Source organism: Accipiter gentilis, chromosome 5 (genome assembly GCF_929443795.1).
Source record: "Accipiter gentilis chromosome 5, bAccGen1.1, whole genome shotgun sequence".
In the NCBI taxonomy this organism is placed as follows: Eukaryota; Metazoa; Chordata; class Aves; order Accipitriformes; family Accipitridae; genus Astur; species Astur gentilis.
In genome coordinates, this window is record NC_064884.1 from 41,811,222 (window position 1) to 41,838,275 (window position 27,054).

Consider the following 27,054-nt stretch of genomic DNA (forward strand, 5'->3'; position numbering starts at 1 on the left):
AAGGGCAGCATAAATTACTGTCTGAGATCTGTAGTCAGCATACATAGGGCAATATGGATCTTGTGGAGGAATTATAAGCCCGTTATGTTTTGATTGTGTGTAATAAACAGTTGATTAGTTATGGTGAGCTGGATTTGGTTTTACCACTTTCCCTCTCCCATCTATGTTGGCTGAAATTTACCGAAAGAGGTCAGCAGATGATGTAGTTGATAGAGCCCCACAAATAAACAAAGTAAGAGGTAGTACTAGCAGACCTTGTCAGTTATGCCTTTCATATCTGACCTTGCCTGGTGTTGTTTTTTCTTCTCTCTCTGTCCCACATAGAACCCTATAGCTGCACCTGGTGATATGTATTGCCTTCAGGCAGTGTGGGGAGAGGTGGGTCAGTCGAGCTTGGGGCTCTGCAAAACTGGAAGGTCTGGTAACAACAGCTGACCAAGCTGGAAGAATTTTTAAAGAGACAATTAGACATGGAATGCAACACGAAATAAATGTTGATTATGGTTTGCTGAAATTCCTAGTCTTTGGGTTAGGCAAGAGCCTGGTGCTATGTCAGGACCTTGCAGAGTGAGTCTTGTGCCTGTCTCTTGGCTACTGTGCTGGTGCTGGACTAGCAACATTGACGCAGGTGTCCTGGATGTGGAGTGCTTGCAAGGGTTGTGATAGGAGCCATCAGTGGAAAAAGCCAATGGACGTTAAGGTGCCTTGTCCTCCTAAAGGTCTTGTAACTGCTCAATCTCCTCCTTTAAAAAAGAAAATTTTAAATTTATTAGGATATTTGCTTCTGGAATCAGTGAGTCTTCCCCCCGCCCCTCCGACCTTGATCTGTGAAGGTGCCATATGTGTGCAGGCAGCAAGGATTGTGGAGAGGTGGCATTTGCTCACTTGTGTTCAGATGCTGCTTCAGTTTACTGTGCTTGACCATCGAGACCTTGCATCTGTGCTGACCCATCCTGGGACGGCTGCAGGAAATATCAGCTGTGCTTTCCAGTTGTGGGAGCAGAAACTGGAGGGCACTGCAAAATATTCTGTGATTTGTAGCTAACGCAGTCTGCCTTGGCTTTATCTACAGTAGAAAATAGCCTTTTTTGTGGGTACTCATTTCTCTTTTTCGATATTCCCAGTGTCTCAGCTGCTGGTTTGCAGCCTAATGCCTTCAGAGCTTTCAGGAATGGGGACTGGGCTTGGTTAAATGTTTTAAAGTGGCGCTTGTGGGTAACAACCCTGAATTTTATGGCTTGACTTAGTATTTTGGGGAGTTTAAGGTTTATTGATTGAATTGATGGCTAAATAGAATATGCACAAGTGGTGCTGACTTGCTTTAATGTTTTAAAATTCCATTTTCTAAAGTAAATGCAGTATAAATGTTATTTTTTGAGTCTCTTCCTGATATTCTACCAGTGTAAAACTAATTTTTGAATATCTAAGGAGCACACTGTGCTCTTTTCAAGTGCAGTTAAGCAATCATGATCACGCTGTGCTCTTTTCCAGTGCATTTAAGAAATAATGATGGTGAGTATAGTGAGACGTTTCTGCAAAATCACTTTCTTCAGGTTATCTGCATGGTCATGGGAACAGGCATTTTCTGTGCACCTTCCTAAGCTGGTCCTGAAATTTAGTGTGGACATAAATAGTTTCTGCTTTGACATCTCAGCAATTGCATTCTGCATGTTCCCTCCGCAGTCATCACTGATTTTGGTGCTCTTAGGCGTAGGTTTTATGCTGGAGTCATCTTATTTTACTCTGTTCACACTGTCGAAGACATTGTCCCTGTGACTTGTGGAGCAGGCAGCATTTTCCCCAGGTATTCTCATTCTAGGCTCTTCGTATCTGATTTCTGTTGGTTTTTGTAACTTACATCATCTCTCTTGTTGAGCAGTAACTGAAAGGACAGCTAAATGAAGACGTTCTGAAAGAAGACCATTGCTTTCACGTCTCCATTATACTATTCTTTTGTTGTAGTTTTCTCCTGTCTCCGCATGAGAGCTGTGTTTCAAAGTTTGGCTTAGCTACTGAAATGTAGACTACCACATTTACTTTTCTTTTGAAATAATACATAGATAACTTAGGGCTGTTCATAAAAGAAACCACTAATTCATGTCAGGAACGTGCACTATATGGAATGTATTCTGCATGTTGACATCTTAATATCCTCTGTGCTTGGACAGATTGTAAAGAGCAGTCCAGTAATTAATATCCAGGGAGGTCTAATAGCCTTGAAGCAGCTGAAGTGAGTCATAGTTCTTTACTCCTTGTGTTGATGATGCTGTAGGTGACTTAGAAAATGCAGCATTTGGAAGTCGGGTTTGGTTTTGGATACACCATTTTGGGGGAGTGAGAGGGAAGGAGAGAGAGGATATTTTTCTTCTGCCTTGTAGTTGTGTAGATGCTTTGAAAAGGTTCCTCCACCCAGCTCAGTAATATCTGTGTGTCCTTAGATGCTTTGTCTTTGCCCACCTTGATGAAAAGGTGGCTTGTGTAGGGGAGAGAATTAATTCTGTGATACTAAACTTACTCTGATAAATGGGATTAAATCAACAATTCATTTCACTTGCATTGAGTCATTTATTGGCAACAATTCTTGCCACTAAAGATTTTGGGATGAAAGTGTGATTAAGTTCTTAATTTATTTTTTTTTTAATGATACTGACTATGTCTCACTGCTACAATGTTTGGGACCTTACAAGTAAGAAAGAAAGAAACAGTGATACTCTTTTCCGTTAGCTATTTAACTTGAATTGTTTCAGAAAATGGCATTTGTTGGGCCAGAGCTCTGAAGTATTTGCAGTGTAAATAAGGGAGAATAAGGGTCTAAAATCCTGCATGGAGGCAGCTTTTGTTAGTTGATTTTTCAAATGCTGTATTTATAACTCAGCAGTTAAATGTGTGAGGGTTCTAAGACATAAGGTTTGATGAAGAGCTTCATGCAAAGATCAAACAATGGGAAAGTGGAGGAGACAGGAGAGGACACTTGACTGTGAGTAACTAAAATGGGTACTTAGCCAAAGTTGGGATGATGATATTACACAAAAAAATACAGGACACAAACATATTGGCTCCTGGAGGTGAATGCAACAAGGAAACTAAATGGTGTGCGTGGTGTATAACGAGGAATGTTTAGATGTTGAAGGCTTGTCCTTGCTTCTCATCCAAGTAGTAAAATATATTGAATTTCAGTATGCTTGTAGAGAAGCACCTAGTGTCAGAGTGCTTGCTGTAGCTCAAAGTGATAGCAATAAATTATGCTTAAGTGGAAGCCTCTCATCTTATTTGCTGTGCTGTTTTAGGATGGAGGTAGCATCTGTAAGAAAGTGATATAAGCAGTGTAACACATCTTGTTTTACAAAGCAGGAGTGAGGAAGCCTGATATAGGCAGCTCTAAAATGGAGGGGCAGAGGATGAGAGGGAGAAGGGCCCTGCATGCAGCCCTGAAATCCTTGTTCACAGGGGTAGGTGGAAACCTTGTCATTAGCAAGCAGGGCCACGATTTTACTGTATCTCTATACTAGTCATACAGGGAAGAAGGTTTGAGAATAGGTTTTGAATAGTGCTGGTTTTAATGCAGCTGTTATTTTATGGCCTGGTATCCATTTTGTAGGGATTGAATTCTTTTCACTTAAAGGTTTCCTCGGAAGAGGGACACATCCCTTAAGTCCACAGAAGACACAGATCAAAATAATATTAAAATGTGGTCTGTGCTTATGGTTCATGTTTGCCAGAAATGTAGTTTATTCTCAACAGATTCAACATTTAGGGTTTAATTAATTGTTAGATTTAAATGTTAAAGTATTTTGTCTTCCTCTGATTCATTGTCTTAAGATACAGCAAAACAGAAATGTTATATATAGATCCATTTGATGTGCTAGGTTGAAGAATTGGAAAAGAAGGAAAACAGATGGAATTCCCCCCAACTTGTTCTTTAGCCAGCTCCGGGGATGAGGAGGCAAAGGGACAGACTGTGCTGCCTCTAGCCCCACAGAGTCCCAGCTCAAAAAGGCTGTGATCACCATGATGGCAGACAACATCACCTTAACAAGCAGTTTCTTGTGGCCTCAGAAGCAAGAACCATTTTTCTTTTTGTTTGTTAGGCACTGTGAGGTTGAATAGGCTCAGAAATTTGACCTCAGTATGACTGTTGAATTATCCTCTTGCTTTTTTCCAGGGTGAGTTACTTTATGGTGGAAGGGAAATTTTTCCTTTATCATTTGTTTTAAGTATTGATAATTAAAGCACAGTCTCTGTGATGAGTATTGATTTCAGTTCAGTTTGGACACTCTGTTATTCTGATGCCTTTAATCACCAAGCCTGTAACAGCCAAGTTCCTAATATAGCGAGCAGTTTGTCAGCATCCCACCAAGCCTTGTTCTTGTGTGCTCAGGTGGCATTTGCATACCCAGGAGTTCAAGGTGATGGGAAGCACCCTGCCTCTTTTGTAAGCCCTAGTATTAGTATTGCTGTTTGTAAAAACAAGCAACCCCTTCCCACTCCCATTACCAGTAACAAAAAACCCAAAGTAGATATGGAGTAGATAATAAATCCTCAAGTATATAAAGTGGATAATAGTGGGATCACTAGAACTTACAGAGAATGGCTTTATTTGCTTTCTGACTTCTTTACATTTGGCTGTGACATACCGAGTGTTCAGTTTTTTGCATGGCTTTTGGGAGGAGACATTGTTTTTCAGCACAGAAGAATCGAGTTGTAAAGCCTCAAATCAGCAAGGCATGCTTTCAAACTGGAATTGACCCTTGCCTTTGTAAAAACAATTTTAACTGTCTTGGCAGGCAGTGCGCCGAAGGAGACGGTGAGTAGGCAGAAATATTTTGCCAACTCCAGGTAATTTACTTGGCATATTCTGAGCTATCTGCAGGCAGCAAATCACATTGTGAAATTAGGCAGGGGGGAAGTATGTCTTTGTTTTTGCTGAGAGTTTTTCAAGGGTTTGTTAACTAGATGTTACGTGGATTTAATTTTTTTATATGTGAAGTTTCAGTAATGAGTTTTTGCTAGCGTTTAGCAGTCAACAGTGCAATTCATTAACAGCGTGTGCACTCTTGACTGCTTTTATTCTGTTGGGCGCTACTTATTGGGAGGCTGGGCTGTGTCATCCTGCCATTGAGGCAGGTTTCATGTCTTCTCCCTGCTGGGCTCCCTGACTTCACAGCGCACACATGTACAGTCTGTACATCTACACTGTGCCTGTCTCCAAGACTTGCTAGCGTTTTTAAGCAGCTCAACGACTGCATGTGCATGGTAAGTTTGCCTTCAGCTTGCTCCTTGAAGGCTGTCCAAAAAAAATGGATGGAAGTGGATTTCTGCCTGCAGATTAAGCTCCAAATTTGCTCTGGAGAGGCTGTGGGAAAGAAGACTACTGGGAGCAGAGCGTGGCCTGGGCGAATTATCACTGTGGACTGCAGATGATGTATAGGCTGGCGGTTGGGGCACCAGCATCAAAGCACGTTCTCTTGGCAACAGGTTTTTGTCAAGATGGTCTCTTGCAGATTTGCATCACTGGATATGAACACTTGTTCCAGAGGGTTTTTGGAGGCTGGTGCCTGGCTTGTAAAATTCCAACAAGCAGTCCATTACAACTGTAATTTGCTCTTTCGCATGCTGGCTTTCATTAAAATTCTTGCAGAAGGAAGAGTTGGTGTTGGTAGAAAGGAGGAGAGTGACAACATGTTTCTCTTGGCAGTGGTGCTAGGTGCTCCTGCTCAAAGTAACTGCAGAGCTGGGATGCAAATGAAAACCACCAGGTGTTTGGTGTTCACTGAGCAGCCAGCAGGATTTCAGTGGCACTGCAGAGCCTGGGAAAGGAATAGGGGATGACAGCCAAGGCCTTAGCACCTCCTGGGATTTCACAGGGCTGTGATGCTGAGCAGTGCTCGGGGAACCTAGGAGAGCCCACTGGAAACAGCCCCCTTCAATGGCTTTTGTGCTAATCTCAGCTACAGGCATCTCTCCTGTTTGCTTTTGAGTTTGCAGCTAGAAAGTCAGATTTTTTTTCCTTTCCAGGTATGCACTAGTGATGGTGGATGTTGGTGCTACATCATAGACCTACTGAATGGCCGAAAATTGTTCACTGTGTTTGCAATTGCAGGAATTTGAGTTTCAGAAACCTCTGAATTTACAACAGAGATGTTTTGTTTTGTTTTGTTTTTTCCCGTGAAATGGCCATTCGCACTGATAATGTTCCAGCACCAACAATTATTCTGGAGGACAGAGACTGCCATTTGCCTTCCTAGCTCATGAACCCTGTATGCTTAATATCCAGGCAAAAGCATGCAAAGATAGAATTTTGCTGTAGCGGATGCTTGAGGAGGATTGCTTGACTCTAGTCTCTACTCTAGTGGCTGTCATTTGTGTGTTGTACTGTGCTTAACCATTGGGTAGCGGAGAGGTTGCCCTGTTCAGAAATTGGCAATCTAGAAGTGTGCATGGTATGTGTTGGTGGGGGCTGGGCTCAGTACGCCATAATAACAATCCTATTTAATTTTCCTATCTACTTTAATTATTATACATGACCAACCTGTAGGACTAAAGATGTTTCAGGGAGTTGCTCCAAGAGCGTAAGGAAGCAACGTGCTTGTGTTTATCATTCTTCGTGGCCTTTTCTTTGCTGTGTGAGTATCTGCACACTTTATTAGTACACTTCCTTGTGTATCTCTCGGTCTGTCTCTTTCCTCAAATGTGTTCCTCAGTCCTGTCGTTTTTTGTGTAGCAGTTTTAGGTACTGTGCTCACAAATGCTTTAAGCTGGTATGTCTGGAATAAGCAGTTCTGCGCGTGCATCCTGGCATTCTTTGTGACAACGTACGTGCTTGTGTGGCCACGTGGTCAGCTGTGTTGGGAGACTGCTTGGTTTTGAAACTAATGGCTTTTTTGAGTGTTGGAGGATCACTTCTACTAATGGTTCGCTGTGCAGCTGCCTAGATTGAAGGAAGGGGCTGCTCCAGAACATGCACAAGTGCTATGGGCACAGGGAGAGGTTTTGTTTGGTACCACTGTGGGATTTTGTTGGTCTAAGGTGTGTGAAATTACATGTATGCCTCAAGCAATTTGGATTTCCTGCTGCAAGGAAAGCCTTACTCTTCTTTAAAAGAGAAAAGACAACAAAAATCCCCTTTCTTGTGGTGGGGTCAATTCCTTCTGCTTCTCGTCCTGTGTGATTTTAAGGCCAGCAGTGGTGCTTACGGTCAGTGTTTTCACAGACTTTCTAAAGAAAAAAAACAAAAGTGTTGTCATCGTAAATGTTTGATATTTTGCTAACTTCCATAGTTTAGGATTATCATCAAATTGGCTTAGTTCATTTTTAGAATAATTTTTGTTTTATTCTTGTAGCCTATATACTGAATTGAGCTGGTATTTAATAAGTTCATTTGTTAGCAAAATTATATAAAATATAACACTGTATAAAAACTGGAATCTTGAAACTAGACTGTTGGAAATGTGTTCTCTGCTGTAGAGCTAACCCTCCTTTTCTTTTACAGGGCAATCACTTTGATCAATATGAAGAAGGGCACCTGGAGATAGAGCAAGCATCTCTAGACAAGCCTATAGAATCGGTAAGATACATACTTATCAGCATCATCAACCCACCAAAAATTAGGCCGTGATCGGATGGTACGTGACGTGAATGCAGTCAAATTTGATAGGAGTGGGCATCTTTTTATCAGTACAGTGTTAATTTTTGTGGTAAACTGCATGCTGAGATTAAGTGGGCCTGGAATTTAATCTTTAAGTAGTTCTCCTAAAACAGCAGGTGACTTTAAATTTTAGTTCAACATGATATTTCAGAAATTATTCAAAATAATACATTCATTCATAGATATTTATTTTGTTAAGTTTTTGTACTTTTCTTTGAAGAATCAGTTTAATTCATATGCGAACCTGATGGAGTAGTGTAGTAAAATGTATTTTGATCCTTTTTTAGTTTGTATTTTTGGAAAACTACTGGTGTGTTAGTATTAGAATGACATCTGGCAGTACAGAAACACGGATGCATTACAGTATTAGTATAGCAGTCCTTCCCCATGAATCTGAAACTGTTCTGTGAGTTTCTGTAAAGTATTGCTTTACTTTGAATTAGGTGTGGAGAGTACAGCCATAAGATGGGGAAAAATTAAGTTTTGTTTAGTTTTAGCTTTTTAAGCTTTTTGGAGCTTTTTAATTTTTTTCTTTGCAAAGCATCTTCTGTTAGTGTTAGGCACAATAGCTTGTTCAGCCTAAACTGGACTTAAGTTTGGCACTTAGCTTTAGCTAAGTTTCATTTGCAGTTTCAGTACGAGAGCAAGAAAACTTGTAGTGAATAATTGAGGATCACTTAGTGGTGTTCTGATTAAGACTAGATTTTTGTTAAGAAAGTACTTGTCAAGTGTTTCTTTTCCCTATTGATAATTTAAGTTCTCTGTTAAAGTTTCTTCATGTTAATCTGCACTTAGAAGAAACTTAGTGTTAGCAAAAGATCAATATATATTTTTCATTCATGTGTAGGTTGGTGTTGTGTGTGTTTTGTGTGCGTGTTAGATGTTTACAAAAAATTTACACAACTTGGGGTGTTCGACATTTTTCTTCCGCAGCAGTTGGCCCATATTAGCTAAGCAGCCATGATCTGGTTTGTATTGCACGGTCTGCCTTTTTTAATTTCTTCTCTAGGGTTTCCTTTCCCCCTTCTTATTTCTGTTCTTTTGGTCCAGTGAACACTGCATATAGTACCTACTGTCTTAATGTGCTGGCATGATGCTAGATTTAGGCATGGCAGTAATTGATGACGCATGAGATAATGCTGCAGAGATGGGAATTCGTATTCAATGTTCTGCTGAATACTTCAATCTTACGTTGTGATGTGGGGATTTTAATTAAAATGCCAAGCTTGTTTCCTTATGTAAATATAATGAGAAATGCTCGTTGGTAGACTACTCTGTGCCACGCTGGAAATTAGCATTTCAAAATAATTCAAATACTACTTAGACTAGACTGGTTACCTGACTTCTAAAAGTGTTTTCCCAAACAGAGGAGTAGAAGTGGTCACAGATTAGATCTCTTTGGTGTTCTGAAGGAAGTGATGTCTACAGAAGTATGTAAAAGATGAACAAGTACACTGAACCCAACAACACGGGCACACGGGCTCACAGTGCAGCTTGGATCATCTGCAGATGTAATACTTTGTTGCAGATTGATTAATGTTGAACTGCAGCAGAAAAATTAAATTCAATTACGGCTTTTATATTTTATTCATATTTATGTATGTATCGCTATCCAAATACCAGGACATAATTAATCTTTACAGCTTTTTGGTAGGTTTTAATAAGTACAGTTCAGCCTAAAGGTTAAATTTGAAAACAGTTTGATGGAGAGGGCAAGAGAATGGCTTACTACTTTGAGAAGAGAGTTAAAACCTCAAATTGTTCTCACTTTAAAATCAAGTGTGTTTCACTCTTCTTTTGTATGTAATAAGAGAAACAAGCATTTGAGATGTAAAACCCCTAGCCTGTGACATGAAAATCTTGGAAGGAGTCACAGAACTGGGTAAATGTATGTTCTGCATTGTCACAGCAGCTGTGCTCTGTGTCAGAGCGCTCTTGAGCTGGCTTCATGTGCTAGTCCCAAAATTCAAAAGCTGACTGCTGCACAGGGTGTTTTTTTGGTCTCATAAACAAGTCTGATGTCAGAAACTGTAGTCAGAAACAAACTGGTCACTTTTAAGGTTAATCTTCACGTGGTCTTCATTAAATACACTGTTGATTCTTAAATTCTGTAGCTGAGAAGCATAAATAATTTTGTCAGTTTTCCTGATGCTTGTGAAAATGATTTTGCTTCCACACTATTAATGACCTCTGTGCTTTTTAAATTGGCAAATTACACACCTTAAAATAAGGGGTGGTTTTCTTGTCAGAGTTTAGTGGTGCACCTCTCCTGCAAGAGTTTTCACTAGGAAAGAGGTGTTCATACTGCTTTTTCTACCTTCTTCTATTTTATGCTGTTTGCTCACCCAGAAGTGGATAACATCCCTGAACTGAAATTGAGAGGGAAGGAGTAAGGACAAGTCTATAATCTGCAGATACCACACATCTAAATATTTGAATATTAACAAATTGTTTTGTAATCCTTAACCAGTTCTCTGTTAGCAATTCAACTAACTTTTAAAAAGGAGTCTGCTCAGAGTAATGAGTAAGAGCCTGTGTTTCACATTGTGGAAATAGTCTGGATGACAAATGTCTTTGTGCGAGGAAGGTTGTTTATAACAATAGCAGATCAAAGCACTTTCCAGTCAAAAATTTAAAGTATGGTTATTCCACAGACTGAAGAGTGGATTAAGTATATTCTCTTAAATGTGCTTCTTGCAGCTTCTCACATCATCTTAGTAATATGAAAATGCTTTAAAGACTAAAGGTCGCTTGCATTTGGAAATCCCAGGGGGCAGTGGGTTTCACTTGAAGTATACGTTTGACAATCACTGCTGAAGTGAGATCCATCTCTGCAGCATTATCTGTTGAGAGGTGCTGACTGTACTGCTACAGCATGCAACTCAAAGGTGGCTGGAAAAATAGGTTTGGGAGTCTACAGATCATTACAATGTTGAAATGTGTCCTCAATTAGTGTACTAGTATTTTTGTTCCTGTGGAAATCCTGCTTTGTACAGCTTGTTTAGGCCAAAGATGTCTAGACTGAAACATGCGACTATAACCAAAGTACATTTATGGAAAATAGAGCTGACATGAGCTAGTGGATGTATGTAGCCTAAATGAGAAGCCAGCTATTTTCCATTACTAAATTGAAGAAAACATTTCGTATCAATGGACTCTTCATAGCTGCAAATACTGATTTTTTTTTTTTTTTTTTTTTTTTTTTAAATTACTCCCCCCCCCCCCCCTCCCCCCCCCCCCCAATTTTTTTGTTCTGGTTTGAAAGATGCTGCACTTACGCTGGCTGTTCACGTCAGTGGAGCCACTGGTGTCTGGTGTCCTTGAAAAATCAGAGCACTTAACCCTTTTTTAAATTCAAGAAGCTGCATGCATTTGTTTTAAAATATTTTAAGTGCACTGAGTTCAGGTACTTGAATGGGAAGTCACAAAGTATTGCAGCTTTAATAGAATCCAGATTTTCTTCATGCTAATTCCTTATTTCTACTTGTTTACTGAATCTTGTTGCTGTGTTTTCTTTGTCCCAGCAGTACAGGTCAAGTAGGAGATAGCAATATACCCTTAGAGCCTACGCAAGAAAGCAGCCCTTTCCCCATGCAGGCAGTATGCAGAGTGTCAGGAATTCAAACCAAGCTGTCGCCGTTGCAGGTTGGAGGCCAGGCTGCATATCCCCCACTTATTCTGGAGCTTGTTAGTTTGTCCTTGTCATAACTAACAAATGTCCTTTTCCCCCCCTGCCCTCTCTAATTCTGCTCAGTTACACAAGGAGGTCCTTGAACTACACAAGGTTTCAGGCTTCAGTTGGTAGTTGTTTGATGATCACAGGCTATTGTAGATGACTGAGCTGAAGCTGGGTTTTGTCGCACTGTATATCTGTACAGATCTGTGGACTCCACTAGTTCCAAAGTGTAATTTGATGAGGCTGCTGATTTGACATTTAGCAGTAGCCATATGTGGACAGCGCTATAAATAATGTGCTTCTTGAAGCTGAATGGTGTAGCATTACTATTTGGCTTTTCTCTCTAGTCTTCATTGTGTCATCTGTAGTGAGCTATAGGTTTTGTTTTGGGAATCTTTTCAACCTCTTGTTTGCATGGGTTCACCCAGTAGCATCCAATCCTTGCTTATAGATTCCTCAATACACAGTCAGCACAGTTTACAATCCACTCAAGAGAGGTATGGTTCCTGCAGATGCCAAGAGACGAACAATGTGAAAACGATACGTGGGGATCTTACGGGAAAACCTTTATTAGGCAAAACTAGTGTTTTGGTTTATCTGTAATGCAGCTCAATCCACTGACTGCAGATTATATCCCACATAACATCATCAAAACCTTTCAGTTCTTGTACGCATCTTTTCATTGTATGCATTTTTTTTCCTATTGGCCAAACCTTTGTCAGAAATTTGTGCTGGGGATGTCCTGGTATCAGGAATCACTGATACCCATGGAAAGCAATCAAGGGCATCTTGTCAGGGTACAGGATGGGGAATTGGGAAGGCCAGTCTGAACTGTTAGAGAAGGTCACTTTGGATGAAATTTTTCCAAAGTAGCTTAGCCAACTCCCATGAAAGTTTGGTGAAGTCAAGACCTTTACATTCCCTACATGCTTTTGGAAAAGTTATGCTTCATTTGTAATGCAAAGTTCTCCATCTGTAAATAGAAATGATCACGCTGAACAGCTCCAAAGTGGTGAAAGTAATGCTGGGAGGTATAAATTGTTCCATCAAGAGCCTGCCGAGCCACTCTGTCCTATGCTGAGCATCCTGTAATCTGGTGTCCAGCTTTGTCTCCAAGACTGGGTGCCCGACATATAGCACTGCTGTTGTGAGTAGTTTGGATGGTAAATGAGAACTTGCTTGCTCAAACACCTATTGGGAGACTTATTTTGACTGTCTCAGTAATTTTTATTGTGGCTGTAACACAAGGAGCTCCAAAACGATAGTATAAGAAAGTGAGGAGACTTGTGCCAGCTCTTTACTGAGAAACATGGGGATTTCCTTGTTGGTCTGTTGACATTTTTGTAGATCGCTGCAACTCTTCCTGTAGGAACATTGCTACAACATGAGGGTAGTTTATTCAAAAGGAATGACAGTTCTTGACATTGACAGGAAGTTTGGTATAAAAAAAGATGTCTTTTTGATGTGAAAGAGTCCACGCTTTTACAGAGTTTTCACTTAAAAATGCAATTTAAAAAAAAGCTGCCAGCTGTTGCAACATTTGCTGCCCCATGTCAAATTTTGGTCCTAATGTCCCTGGCTACTCCCCAGGCCACCGGGCTTTGCAGAATGGCTCTCACGTGGGAGCCTAGCAAGCCCGGCCTTCCATAATTTAATTTTTAGGGCAGCATTTATGCTGAAGAGCAGTCTTGCCGGTCTGCCTCTGTGAGAGGTCTGCAATAGTGATTTGAAATGGAGGAAGAAGGTTGAACATGGCTAAAAATGAGCAGACTAATGACTAGGTCCTAGCTCAAATGTTAGTATTTAACTCTTAGGGTTGTTCTCCCTATTCGGTGAAGCAGAAGATGTTCCATTTCATTTCAGTAATACTTAAAAAATTAGGGAGTAGTTTCACTGCTGAAGCAAACAAATGGAAGCAACTGGGGGGGGAAACACCCCCCACCCCCTTCCTGGGAACTGAGACAGGATAATATTCAGGCATAATTCCAATTTATGTCAAACAACTTGTGACCATCCTCTTGAGTGGTTTTGTAAAAGTGGTGCTAATGTGTATAACCCTTCTAAATTTTTCTTTTTTTCCCTTTAACATTTGTTTACCCCTTCACTGTGTCAGTCACAACACACCGCTCTTGAATCTCCCAGCTGGTCTTGACTTGTTGAATTTATTTTATGCTTTCACTCTTCTTTAATAAATACATTACTTGCAAGCAGTGAATTGAAAACAAAGCAAAAGAAAAACTACCATTAGTGATTGGACAGTTTCTTACTTTGTGTTACATTTAACTGTTCTTTTGACAGCCCAGTTTTTAAAGCCAGGTTCGTATGGAAATGCTTTCACTCCACTTGCACTGCTTTTGGAAATAGCATACTGCTTCATCTGTCTTTATTTTAGTGCATTCATAACACAACACAGTCAGCACAATGTCTCATCTCCACTTAGCAAAAGATTGCAAAGTACTCCTTGTCCTTTTTTTGAAAAAGCAGCCATTTTTGTCAGCACCAGCTTTTAAAATCGGATTCAATAATCCTTTGTCAGATATAGTTGCAGTGCTAATGGTAGAACAATTAGTGCGTTATCCACAAAACCTTTGAACTTCGGGCCCCTTTTGCATGAAGGACTGTGCAGTTGTTGTGGCCGTTAGAGAAACGGTCTGTAGCAGATATGTTTGCAGGTAAGTTTTCCTACACTTCTGAACAGATAGTCTTCTCCATGGTGTTTGTGGTTGGAATCCATATTTGTTCATTTTTCCTTTTTTTTGCATATACTGATTTAAGCTTTTATAACCAGACATTTCCTTACTTCTCCGTTTTTTATTTTTTTCCCATGTAGTCCTAATTATGTCGTGGGGGAGAGCAGGTAGTGTGGGAAAGATGTACACTGTTGCCTTGAAAAATACAGCGAGGCAAAATGTCTTGAGTTACGGTATATTGGAAAAAAAATAATAATTATACTTGATAGAATCTTTTTGAGGAAAAATATATCCATGCAGCCAATATCTTTGGGAAGATTGTGTCTTTCAAGCTGATTCACCAAAGTTCTGCAAACCGTGTGGTCATTTTCTTCAGTGTGGAGTGAGTGAAAAAACCACTGCTATTCTGATTTCTGTTGACAACTTGGTTATTTAATTAGAGAAACCTGCAGCATATATATATTTTTTTTTTTTTAAGGTTCCATGTACCACTCAATGTTATGGATTCACAGCCTGTTTTATAATTCAGGGGGTATTTCTGTGATATCTTGAGTTGTGGTTTGCCTTATATGACAATTAATAATCAACAAATACATACCTGATTTTGATTTTTATTTTTTATGATTAGAAGGTGAACAGGGTCCTAACAGAGAGTCCTTCTTTGAGGAGTTGACAGTTGGTCACTGCTAGTAAACTGGTAAACTGATCAATAAGGGGCAAGCTGTCAGCTTTAGACTGTTACAAGGGTGCCGTTAGCACTCTTCTTTGTTTGGGGGAAGAAATCTTGCATAAAAACATAATGAATTCCACACAGAGCCCTGCTCAGCCCTATTTTCAAAAGCTGACACTTAATTGCTGCGTCAGTACTTTTCCACTTATTCCAAAATAGCTTTTTTTTTTTTTTTAGGAAGATGAGACATTATGCTTATTGTTTCCCCTACATGCACTAATGGTTCCTTGCTGTTAACTTATTGCTAGGCCTGTTTCATTCTAACATCTTAGTATTTTTGTTAGTTTACATGTGAAATGCATCACCCAGTCTGTGCTTGAGCTCATTTTATTTAATTGATTTTTTTTTGTTTTACTAACCTCACTGTTTTTTCAGTTTAATATTGGCTGCATGCTAGTTTATATATATATATATACATATATAAAAAAACCCAATCAAGTCTAGCCTGGATTTTGCTATGATTGTGTTTTGGTTTCTAGTGGTGGGGCAGTCTTGCACTTACAACTTACTCAGTATTATAAAAGCCTGACACACAAACAAAATGACTAAACACATTGTAGATTTTCTTTACAAAAAAACTTAAGTGGTGCTGTCTAGGTGATGGATATGATTGTATAAATAGCTTGATTTTATGCTTTTTACTGTCAATTTTTATTGGTACACTTTATTTTCTCCCACATTGCTTTTTTTTTATTTTATTTTAAACGTGATGCACAAAAGTTGCCCAGCACACCATCAGAAAGTGACCGTCCCTGATACCCCATCCCCCTGGAAAAATTCTAGCCAGCAATTTTTGACATTTGTCTTTCCCTTTTATTGGGCATATATTGCCTTTTCAGTAGCATTTTTTTGCATGCATATATATGTAGAAAATCTCTTGCTCATCACATGTTTAAATGTCAGCGGGAAGGGAAGAATATATTATTGGAATATTTTTGGTTTGTTTTCTCTGTTCTGTCTGTCAGGATAATATTGGACACCGCTTACTCCAGAAACATGGGTGGAAGCTGGGCCAAGGATTGGGAAAGTCACTGCAGGGTAAGTCCACTAGCTTGTGTCTGAAACATTCAACACCAGCTTCAGTCTTTAACAAAATTATTTCTGCTTTTTGTTCCTAGATTAGATTTTCTTTCCATTATTAATATATCCAAACAAATGCACTGTTGAGTTTCATATTTAGCAATTTGCAAGTGGAAGCTGCTGCCTCACTTATTGGTACAGGTTAGACGTGATGTGTGTGTGTCGTGTACATGTAAGAATCACTGTGTTTGGCCTTTTTGGAGGGCGGTGAATTAACTGCCTACTTACTAACAGGTAGTTGTGCAGCTTCTAAAACTATAATGATATTCTGCTGGCTTGATGCTTTGATATTAAAAGAATTAAAAATACAAACTAGTTATGATGATCTGTGTGCATGTTTCACAGTGGTGTCAGAAGCCATTAGAAGGCGAGTAAAAGGGCCCACTGAAGACTGAAAGTGGTGGCAGAGGTGCTCATGGATGGGAGAGGCTCACTTCCAGTTTCTCCAGAAGGCCTTCACGGGTTTGACTTATTTCTGTTCCCCAGCAGTCTATTTGTCAGGGATTTAGCAAATCTCCTCGAGATGCCATAGTGCTAGTTGAACCAATGCACCTAGTCTCATGCTGCCTTGAGCCTAAACTCTTCCTGTGACACTAAGTCCCATGATTTAAACTGAGCCAATGCTACCCAGTTAATGTGGGTGACTTTAGCCATTCCCCTGGCCCGTAGTTCCTGTTCTGCAGACGTCCTAGCCAGGGCGAAAGCACACAACCATGTTGTGTTGAGAAAAACTGAAGGTAGTGCTTCCTGTCAGTTACTCCTTATGAACTGCCTGTGGTATATACAGTGTCTGCCTGTCATACTGAGAGCAAGATGCTCAGTATTTACTGCAGGCATGAGACTGTGTGCCTGGGCAGTTTCTGTAGAAACCTCTCAAAAGTGTTTGAAACTCAAGCATGACCCAAGTTCCTCAGAGTAACTTACTCGTGTTCCCATACCCTTAGTCTGAAGACCCGGGAGCTTGTAATTGGACTTCCATGCCCCTACAGTGAGCCCATTAGAGGGATAAGTATTTCTGTGCTGTGGAGGACTGTCGAGAGGTAACGAGTTCTCTGAACTCTGGGAATGCATATTAATCTCTTGGACTAAGGCACTCTAACTTCTCAGACAGGACTGCGTTGGTGGTTAATGCTTCTTGCTTCCTCTAACATGGTTTCATTTGAAATCCTCTGGTTAATGCATGGCACTCTTAAAGTCCTCTCGTGTCCCGTGCTGGTGCCAAAGCTCAGGACGTGGTTGTAGTTGTCACCTCTTGGGCTTCTGCTTTGGCATGGCATTCACTGGATGTGTAATCTGGTCTGTTTTCTCTTTTGGGTGCCCCGTATTGCTCTGTGCATCACCAGTGTGGAAACACGGAGACTTGAAAGAAGCTAAAGCCTTCTCCCAGCCCCAGCCGGATTCAAAAGCACAGCCCCGAGGGGCTCTGTGCCATGAGGTGTTGCAGGCACTGATGTGATGGAGTAAACAGCAGATGACTGTACAGTCTTGAGTTTGGGGCAAGAGGGTAGTGTCACCATGTCCTGAGGACGAGAGAGCCAGGGCTGCCTGTGGGGTTGATCAGGCATTTGCATTTTGATACTTGTCCAGATTTAGATTTTTCCCACTGTGCATTTCGAAGCGTTGAATCTGTACCATCTCTCTGACTCACATATTATTGAAGCTCTGGTGACTTGAACTGTCTGGAAGCTACAGACAAATTGTGGGTATGGGCTGTGAGGGTTTTCCTGTGCCTTCTGCATTTTAATAGAAATGCAGGAGTATAAATAGGCCATCTAGTTTATCCCAGGTAGGTGCTGAAACCTTCTTAATGTAGGCTTTGGAGAGCATGCAGGAGTTGTATAGTGCCTTTCACCTTATGGAAGGAAAGCAGCGTCCTGTCCATCTGACAAACAACCTCTCTGGCTGAGGTGCTGGGCAGGCAGAGGATGCAGAGAAGTGCTGCTGCTCCAGTTCTGCTCTACATAAAGACATCAAGGGTGCTCCCTCTTAGTTACAAGCAGCTAGAGCCTGTGCCTGGTGCCTGTGGCATTGATGATGATCATGTTGGGAGTGTTTAATTCATTATCCAGTGACCTTTTTACATGAATCTTAGATCATCCCAAAATCCAAATATAAACTGCCAGGAAGGAAACATTTGCATCCAATTTTAACCTTATTCTAGGAGTTTGAAGAGTGAAGTTACTTGATATGCACTGAGAATGGAAGAGCAAAACAGAAAAGTTCTTCCCCTCTTCCACGCTCTGTTCTTGCTCAGCAAAGACCAGTAGAGATTTCTAAAGAGATGCAAGAATAGCAAACGCAGAGCATATCTGTTGTTAACTCTACTTGCTTTATGCTGTGCTTGAGCCTAAAATTTGCAACAGCCTACAGTTAAGAGGTAAAGCAGAAGTAGAACCACTTCAAGTAGTCTTTAGCTGTGGATATGGTATCTGACCTCCTGCAGAACACCTTGCAACAAAACTTTAAAAACCTAAATTTTGGTTTACTTATATGGAATTGATATTGTATTCATCTTTTTTCCATGCAATTGACTTTAAATTTAAAGGAAGTTGATGAGTTCAGTGTGCTTATTTTTATTATGTAGCTTTTAATTCTGGATGTTCATCTGAGCTGGGGCTCCCTCTTTAGTTATGGTGAATCTAAAAATGATGTTGCATTATACTTGCCAGTCATAAATGCTTATTTCTTTTAGCAAGGCCGTTATGTTGTTGTTCAGCAAGAACTTCATGCCACAGAACTGTACCATTGTGATGGGCTTCCTTCGCGCTAACTAGCCACTGTGGATATAATATGGCGGTGAGAGTGCTGAACTGTTTCTCTGGATGGTAGCTGGAGTAGCCTAAAATTCACACTTGCCAATTGCTGGTGGTAAAAATCTGCTGTTGTAGTACAAAGGTACCCAGCAGATTGCCTCATTCTCTGCAAAATTTCAGAAGCAGAGTAGTTTTGTACCTACTGGAGCAAGCTGCCTTGTGGTGTAACTCTTATTAACCATTGTAGCTGATGGAAGAGCTGAGCCACTTGAATAAGAAAGCAAGTAATCCATGCCCTTAATGACATAGCTGTCATAAGAGAAGCTGTATTCTAACTGTAACACATCTGTGTCTTTTGTTTGATTTTTAGATGCGTATTGAGTATCAGACAGGGATAGTGCTGTTGTCTCTGACCATGCAAGTGCTAGAATACTGGTTCAGAGAAGCTCATAATGAATTCAGCAGTCATTCCTCTGCTCATCTCTTCTCCTGATGTTTTTCACATTTTTTTACCACAAACAATTTGTGTTATATTTGGAAATGATACTTCAACTTGCTAACAGCCAGTGAATATGAAAAAGCAGAAGAGGGGGTTGCCAGTTGACAGGGATCTCTTTTAATCTGGAAAGTATGGCTTGAGGATCCACTTTTCTATAGGGATTGTGTGATGGTTGTGCTGTAACAAATGAGAAAATGTCGACTGTAGACCATTCTCTCTTTGCGGGGGAACACGTGTAATTTATAATCTAGAATTCTGTGGTTTACTGAAAAATGAAACTAGCAAAAGTTGTGGTTAAAAACACTGTCTGACCTTCATGTGAAGTCCTGTGCTAAATGAGACTGAGGATTGTGAATAAATCAGAGGAGTTATGTAAGTCAGAATGTGAATGAGAGGGCTGAGTGAAATCTTGAATTCAAATACTCTAATGATTTCTCTTGGAATAAGTATTTCATATTAAGTTAAAGTAGTATTATGAAAAGCATTGAGAGATTGACAAGCAGAAGTGGTATAATTTTAATCATACATTTGAAAATATTTTAATCAGTGCTTCACATTTTCCCTGTGTTTTCAATTTTTTGACAAGTCTTGTGTAAAAAAAAAAAAACCAACAAAAAACCAAAAAACCAAAAAAACCCAAAACAACCCAACCAAACAAAAAAAACCCCAACCAAAACCAAACAAAAAGCCTTCTGTTTTTTCTTTTGGATTTGTGTGTTTAATATGAAGTAATAGTACTCTAGAGGTATAGGTGCAAGACTAGAACCAGTAGCTGAATCTCATTTAATTAGACTAGGTAAAACTGAACAGAGTAGATGAACGCTATCTGTAGGAAAGACAAAGGCTATTAACTTGCTTTGCCAGAAAACAGGAATATGTGACTTCATCTGATGCACTCAGAAAGATGACAACATGTAGGGGACATAGTGAAATGACCTAGCATTTCAGACTGGCTGATGTTTTAATTTGGCTGTCTTGAGTCAGTCATCTAGCTCATCTGGGGAGTTGTGCCCAAAGAATTAGATGGCTTTCTGGGATGAGGTCAGGACTGTAGTGTGTGTGTGTGTGTGTGGTAGGGAATATCTGATGAACGAGGACAGAGTGGACCTGATAGCTGAGGGAAAGCAGGCAGACTTTAGAGGCTAGTTAATGCCCCCATCTCTGGTATTGCTGAGTTAATTCATAGCCATCCTCCTGTTCTCATGGTTATCTTGCTGCTTCCTCTGTCGTACCAGGGGTGTGGAGCATGGGCAGCTCTGAAGGGATGGTTTGCTGCAGATGGAGGTGGTTTGGAGAGTGCAGACCAGTCAGGAAGGTTTGTCTGGTGTTTACTGGCCCTATGGAAGGGACTCTTAGGAAGGATTGACCAGCTTTGGTGGACAGGTCTAGCTCATTGTTAGCTAGTCGCCCTGTGAGTGGGTACTGGGTACTAACTGTAATTATTCAACAAGCTTTTCTGCATTTGCCTTTTTAAAGTTCTCTCTTAAGGAAATGTGCTTGCTTGACTGCAACCTTGATGCTTTAAAAATGGTTCCAACACCTGTACAGAAAGCAGTTGTGTTAAGTTTCCCTATACCACAAACTGTGTAGTGTATGATTAATTTGATACATTTAAAAGCATTAATTTAATTCACGTTTCCACAGTATTCCCAAGACTGGGGATCATCATGGTCTTTTGTGGTATCTGAGACGTGAATCAGGATCTAGTATTTTGCTATGGCAACAGGTAACATGTTTTTTGTCATGGTCTGGCTGCTTTTACGTATTTATGTTGTTGAATCAAATGGTTTAGGTAATAGGGGGTTTTAGTGTAGAGCTGGAATTGAGCCTTGCAACTTTATACCTAAAGTTTGCTCCTTGGTTGTTTTATAGGGGACTGAGGCAGCTTTCATCACTTGATTATTGTTGTGGTGAAAATGTTACTCAGTGTGAAACTTAAGTTTCAAGGTAGATGGCTGCGCTTTGTGGGATGCTGTCTTGTACTAGTACTTGGGTTATCTCAATTTTTCAGAAAATGGAAGCAGCAGGTGGCTATGTTTAGAAAAGTAAGGTCCCTTTTGGGGCAGTTAGGTGAAGTAGCAGAAGCTTTACCTGTAGCCTTTGGTCCAAAAGAAATGCCTTCTGTCCCCTGATTCCTATTCCTATGTAGTAATAACTTCCTTTTTGTTTGCTTATGTTTTTAGCAAAGTTTTGGCATCGTTTCAGCATAACTATTCTGAAAGGTTGGTTGAATCTTCCTGGAGAGCAGCAATACTAACGTAATGCTGCTGTGGAGGAGGCAGGCTGCCTGTGGTCAGAGCCACGTTCAGTGTCATGGCAGCTCTTGGCAGTGCCATGTAAAGCTTGAGAAACCCTTCCTGCATGCTTGTTCTCTTCCACTCAGGCTAACACCAATAAACCCTTTACAACTTGTCAAGACAGTGCTGTTCCTGTTGATCAAGGTGTGCTGCAAACTCATGATATAAATTGTACTGGTGACACAGAGAGCAGCAGTTACAAGTGTGCATAACAGAACTTTGGTTTTATCCTTTTGTGAGCATATAAATTATCTAAAATGGTAGCAAAGTTACGTATATCAAATTTGTTAGAAAATGCTAGAATTGAGTTCTTCCATCTAACTGTATTTTGTTGCATGGTTTGCAATTAAAAAAAAAAAAAGCACAAGTGGATTTCTGCTCTGACTTGCAAATTCTTGATGATAAATATAGTCCTTGCTCCCCCCTTCATTTATACTACGATGCAGTTCTTATTTGGCAGGTTCTTCGCTAAATCTGTTCAGACAAGCTCTTGTTTTCCCTCTTGGTATAAAGGATGAGTAGAGTGAAAGAACAGAACTGTCTGACAGAAATGCTAGATGATCTGCAGAGAGGAGGAGAGCCTGCAGGTGAAGAAGTGATCCTGTGGCTAAGGCAGGAAATAGCCGTTCTCTGACAGCATCTGTGATAATTTGCACTTGTGAGATCAAGCTCAGTAAGAGTCACTGTTCCAAGACTGTGTCAGGTGGCCATGGGTGATGTACACTATGCTTTCTGGATGCCAGGTTTGTTAGATGTTTGGGGAGTAATGAGCAGAGCTTTGACCACTTGAGCAACTGAGATCGGTCGCAAATGTGATTGCTTGGCAGCTGCGACTTGGAGAAATAAGCTCAGGGTTTGAATTCCAGAGGTCTTGAATCCTGGCTCTGTCACCAGTTCGCCAAATGGCTTAGTTAATGTATTAATATATATTTTCCATTTGTTAAATCCCCTGATCTCATGAAGGCAGACAGAGTTGATGTTTGTCAGGCCTTGAGAACATGGAACAATGAGCATCTGAGAAAAATGCCATGAGGAAGTGAGGAATGTTATATTTCTTTCTGGGTTTTGAAGCTTTGTAATAAATACTAGAAAATATGGAAGGGAAAAATAAAAATGTTAAACAGTACCTTTATTCATTAAGTATGGAATGCTTTGGCAGTCTTACCCAAGAAGTAGATGTGAACACACTCTTACCTCCCTGTATCTTAACATGTCCTCACGGGAACCTGAATTCTGGCATAGACTAACATTTCCATGCTTGTGTTTGCAACATAAATCATTGCAGTAGTTTTAAGACTAACATTTTCATGTGAAGTAGCTAAGCTTTGAAAAATCTGGGTAACGTGGCTTTGAAAGCCTATTATCATCACATGGATCTTCATTACCATGTTGAAATCCACAAGACCGCAGACCTAAAGGGAGGTTTACTTAATGCCTCAGTCTCCTTTGGCAGAAGCAGTTACCCCCTTGTTTGCTTTTGAATGTGCAAGCTCCTCCCTTCGATTACGGGTGATAAGTTTATGGGTTATTTGAGTGTGTGTAGTCAATGAAATCATCATTCTTTCAGTGACACATGCTTATTGTGATAGAGATGGCCTTCTCTTGGCTTAGTGTCAGGCTTTATTGCCCTTTGTGTTCGTATAATGTTAAAGCAGTTTTATTAAACTGTGAAAGATGAGTGCATGGGAAGTGAGCAGTCATGGCCATGCACAACCTGCCCCCACTCTTGCAGCGTAGCCTTAAATCAGACAGGACTTTTCAGCCCTCTCCACTTACCGAGATCAAGATAGATGGTGACTCTTCTAATTTCTATTCTAGATCAACCAAGGTTTAGATTTATGTTCTGGCTCTAACACCTTCCATGTTGTTCTTTAATACCACTGATCATCATTTAGGTTGGGGATGTTTTTTGACCCAGACTCCTCTATGTGCCTTCCCTTGCAAAAGTTCAGGGAGCTCTGCTTGGTTTTCTGGAAGTGTCATCCTTGGCTTGCGTGCTGAAGAAGTTTTGAGCTCCTGTTTGAAGTTTGCCATGTGATTGGGGTGTTTACAACTTGTCTTTCGCTTGTCATTTCTCTCCTGCTGTGTAGGGATTAAGTTCATGTTTTTTGTACTTGGAAAACAGTTTCTCCTCACTGGGTCTTGATGCTTGTTGCTGAGGATGATAGACATTTTAGACTTCATTTGAATCTCTCGATTGTTTGTGACCCCTTCCCAAAGTCTGACATAAACAGCATGAGCTCACAAATCTAATTCCCACCAGAGACCAGGATAAAACATTTCACTTGTTTGTTTGTTTGCTTACTGCAGCAATCAGAATGAGCTTGATAATATAGCATCATCTCTCCCCTTTTGGTGTACTGAATGAGGAGTCTGAATTTTCAACATGACAGCTGTTGGGCTATCAAAACATGCAATAGACCCAGGAAAGTTTTGAGACCTTGCAAAATCCTGATCTTTGAAAATGAAACTCATCCACGATCACAGTGACTCCTCCTTATCTTGCATCTTCCCAGAGACAATATAGTTGAACGGTGATCATGCCCTGTATCTGTGGATGCATTGCTGTGGGTGTTGATAGCTGACTCCAGGTACCTACTGACCTTTTACAGCCTGCAGTGGGGTTTGTACTGCAGGTGACTAAACAAACTGACTGTTATCCACCAAAGCAAATCTAGTGATGTGATTGTGAAGCTCCTCACAGCTTCACACAGCCATGTTTCTAATCTCTGCTGTAGTCCCTTTCCAAGAGCAATTAAAACCTTCTAGAAGGTTTGTCTCTTACTGTGGTTTTGGTTTTGGTTGTAGCATAAAGATAGTGAATAAGTAAAAATCCTCTGTGTTCAACGAGATCACGTCCTGTTGTTTGTATCCTTCCAAGATGCTTAGTTCATGAAATTCTCCTCCGATGAAGAGTGTGATATCAGTCAGTCCTCTAGGATGATATCCCACAAAACTTGTACCTGGGAAGAATTTCTATTAAGATGTCAACACAGTGAGCAGGATTAAGGCTGTTCGGTTACCTCTCTGGTGCTTACATGCTATGCATAAGTGATACACTGAAATATATTTGATTGAATTAAGTTAATGCATAATGTTGGGGGTACATCTTTTTTTTTCCAATAGGGGCATCCTGTTCTTTCTCTGTCGTTAAACAGACCTTCAGATATGTCTTGTATCTACTGAAGAGCATGCTATTGCTAGAGGGAGGAGTTCTTCTGAATCTGCAAATTGTTAATGAAAACTGTTTTCTGTTTTGACTGTTTAAAAAAAAAGATAAAATGTGCACTAGTGTTGACAATGCCAGCATTTCTAGATGGGCTCAGATGGCAGGTCCATCTGGTGCATCGTCCTGTTCTGAAGAGCAGAGCAGCATCTACCCTCTGTGTCCAGAGTCACAGCACGCACCCTGCAGCTGGCAACTGTGAAATGATAATCCTCTGTGTACAGCACAACTTGGTGTCTGATACTAAAGCCCTGAAGCGTTAGGATTAAGTCTTTTCCTGAGTTTTGTTAGTTTATAGCACTGCTGGCAAAGTATTTGCTCATATCCAATAACTTTGTGCAATTAGAAAGGAGTGAATTTGGAGAAGCCTGCCTGGCAAGGTGCTGCCTGCAGTCTGTCTCCTACCTGCTGCTGGCAGATCTCTGGGCAGGCGCAGGGCTCTAGGAATGGGGGCAGCTCTCGGGGCTTATTTGGGGGTGAGCAATTTTTCACAAGCTGCGAGAATTCCCCATTTCTTTAGGAAGAGGAAAGCAAAACAAGTATATCTGGTCAGTTTTGAAATCTCATTTAATTTCTGAATTAAGGAAATAATTACAAACTTAATTTACCTTAAGAGATTGGATTTTCTAAGGTCTGACTTGTGTAAGCTGTTTGGTTTTTTTCCCATCCCACTGGAGGTTTATGCTTTGTCCTCTCCAGAAAGGCTTTCCCCTGTGTGGAAGTGTTCTATACAATAACCATCTCTGGTTTGGGGTTTGTAGTCTGTGTAATGTGACCAGTCTGTCAGGAAAGAGTTTGTAACCTGGTGCAGAAGGAACCTAAATTTTCTGTGGTGTAGGGGGATGGAGCACGTATACAGCTTTATATGTTCTGCATGATTTACCGTACGGGGGGTTAGTTGTCGATGTGGCAGTGCTTGCAACCCTGCATAGTGGCATGAAGTGTGGGAATTCTTGCCCTTTCCTGAAAGCTCAGTTTTTCTCTTCGAAGTACGTCAGTATACCTAAAAAGGGTCAGCAGGAACCCTAAACCTGGGAGTCCACAAGGTCCGAGAACTGTGTTTACATACTGGTAAAGATCCTGTTGTCATGCCCAGTAGCTCTGGAATAAATTTTCTTGAGGAAGTTCTTTAAAAGGAGAACTTAAAGAGCTTAACTTAAAAAGTCCCATTTTCCCCTTTGGCTGTTCTCCATCTTCCGCCCAGCCCACTTGGCAGTCAGCGGGGTGAGAGGTGGCCCTTTGACAACACAGAGTCCAATCCTTTCCCTTAGCTGTAGCGGCTTTCCGAGGACATGGAGCCAAGGCTCCCCCAGCCTTGATGACCCACCACCTAGCACTGGTAGCGTGTCCTGCTGCCCTGGATGGAGCCGCAGTTTCGATGGTGGGGGTGGGCACTGCTGCCCTTAGCAGTGTTACGTGCTCAAAGTGCTTGGAGTTGGCACTTGTCGGCTGGATGTCACGCTGGGTGGCTGCGCTGGCTGGCTGCCGTGGTATTTCATTCGTAACAAAATGATGGTTAAGTTTAAAACAAAGGCATCACTTTTCACATTGAATGTTTTCCTCTTCCCTGAAAACAAAGCTCATTTTGACCCAAAACATTTGTAATTGCCTTAAGATCCTGATTGGTTTCCTTTTTAAACTGTCTGCTTAAATGTGCCTCAGTGCCTCTTTTAAATTGGGCCGTCACCAGGACCTCAACCTCTTCCAACACCCAAAACTTTCAGGTTGTGAGCACAGCTCTGAAAACACATAACTGCTCAAAAATCTACCCGCTCCCTGATTCCACAGGGCAAAGCATGGTGACGGGGTGGAGGGGTGAGGAAGAAGCCTCTTCTATATATATATATTTTTTTTTTTTTTTTAACCCATCCTACCTGCCTACTACAAACGGCCTATTTTCTGCCCCTAATGGTTTCTGCCTAACAAATGGTGTTTCTTTTTTACAGCGTTATGATCCTGGACTTGTTGTGGTGATGGTAAACTTAGCAGTGGTAATTTTTTATTTTCAGACTGAATTACTCCTTTTGTCATCAGTGCACCAATATGTTAGGCTTACTTTCTCTGTTGTAGCCATCATCCTTCTGCTTGGTCTTTCATTTTCCTTTCCTTTCCTTTCTTTATGCACACTTGTCTGATCCTTGTTCATTAAAGGGTATTGCTAAGAAGGGATGTTTCTGTTTGTGTTAGAACTGCCAAAATCAGTTTAAACGTAAATTTCTAATACTGTCCAAACTTGATTTTTCCCCAACACGATGGGCACTAGCACTTGCTACTGCAATTTCCAAATAGATTTTGAAAAAAACCAAACCAGAACAAAACCAAAAACCAAACCCAAACTTTGACTGCCTTAGAAGGCAAAAGTACTGATGCATTGTTTGTACTCAGGGGTTTACCAGGGCAATGAGGCTGCATCGAAAGATCTCGATTGCTGGAGAAACAAAAACCAAAAAAACCCAAA

General features: G+C 40.7%; 1 protein-coding gene across 5 annotated transcripts in view; it reads left to right on the top strand.

Annotated features, from left to right (window-relative positions):
• Positions 1 to 27,054, top strand: part of GPATCH8 (G-patch domain containing 8) — a 57,200-nt gene that overhangs the window by 8,479 nt on the left and 21,667 nt on the right. For 2 of the 5 annotated variants that reach the window (XM_049799538.1, XM_049799539.1), the window contains exons 2-3: positions 7,490 to 7,564; positions 15,707 to 15,779. In XM_049799538.1, the coding sequence (XP_049655495.1) occupies positions 7,490 to 7,564; positions 15,707 to 15,779 (148 nt within the window). Of the gene's footprint in view, positions 1 to 7,489; positions 7,565 to 13,619; positions 13,638 to 15,706; positions 15,780 to 26,542; positions 26,588 to 27,054 lie in introns of those variants that run through there. The other 3 variants (XM_049799541.1, XM_049799540.1, XM_049799542.1) reach the window with 3 other exon arrangements.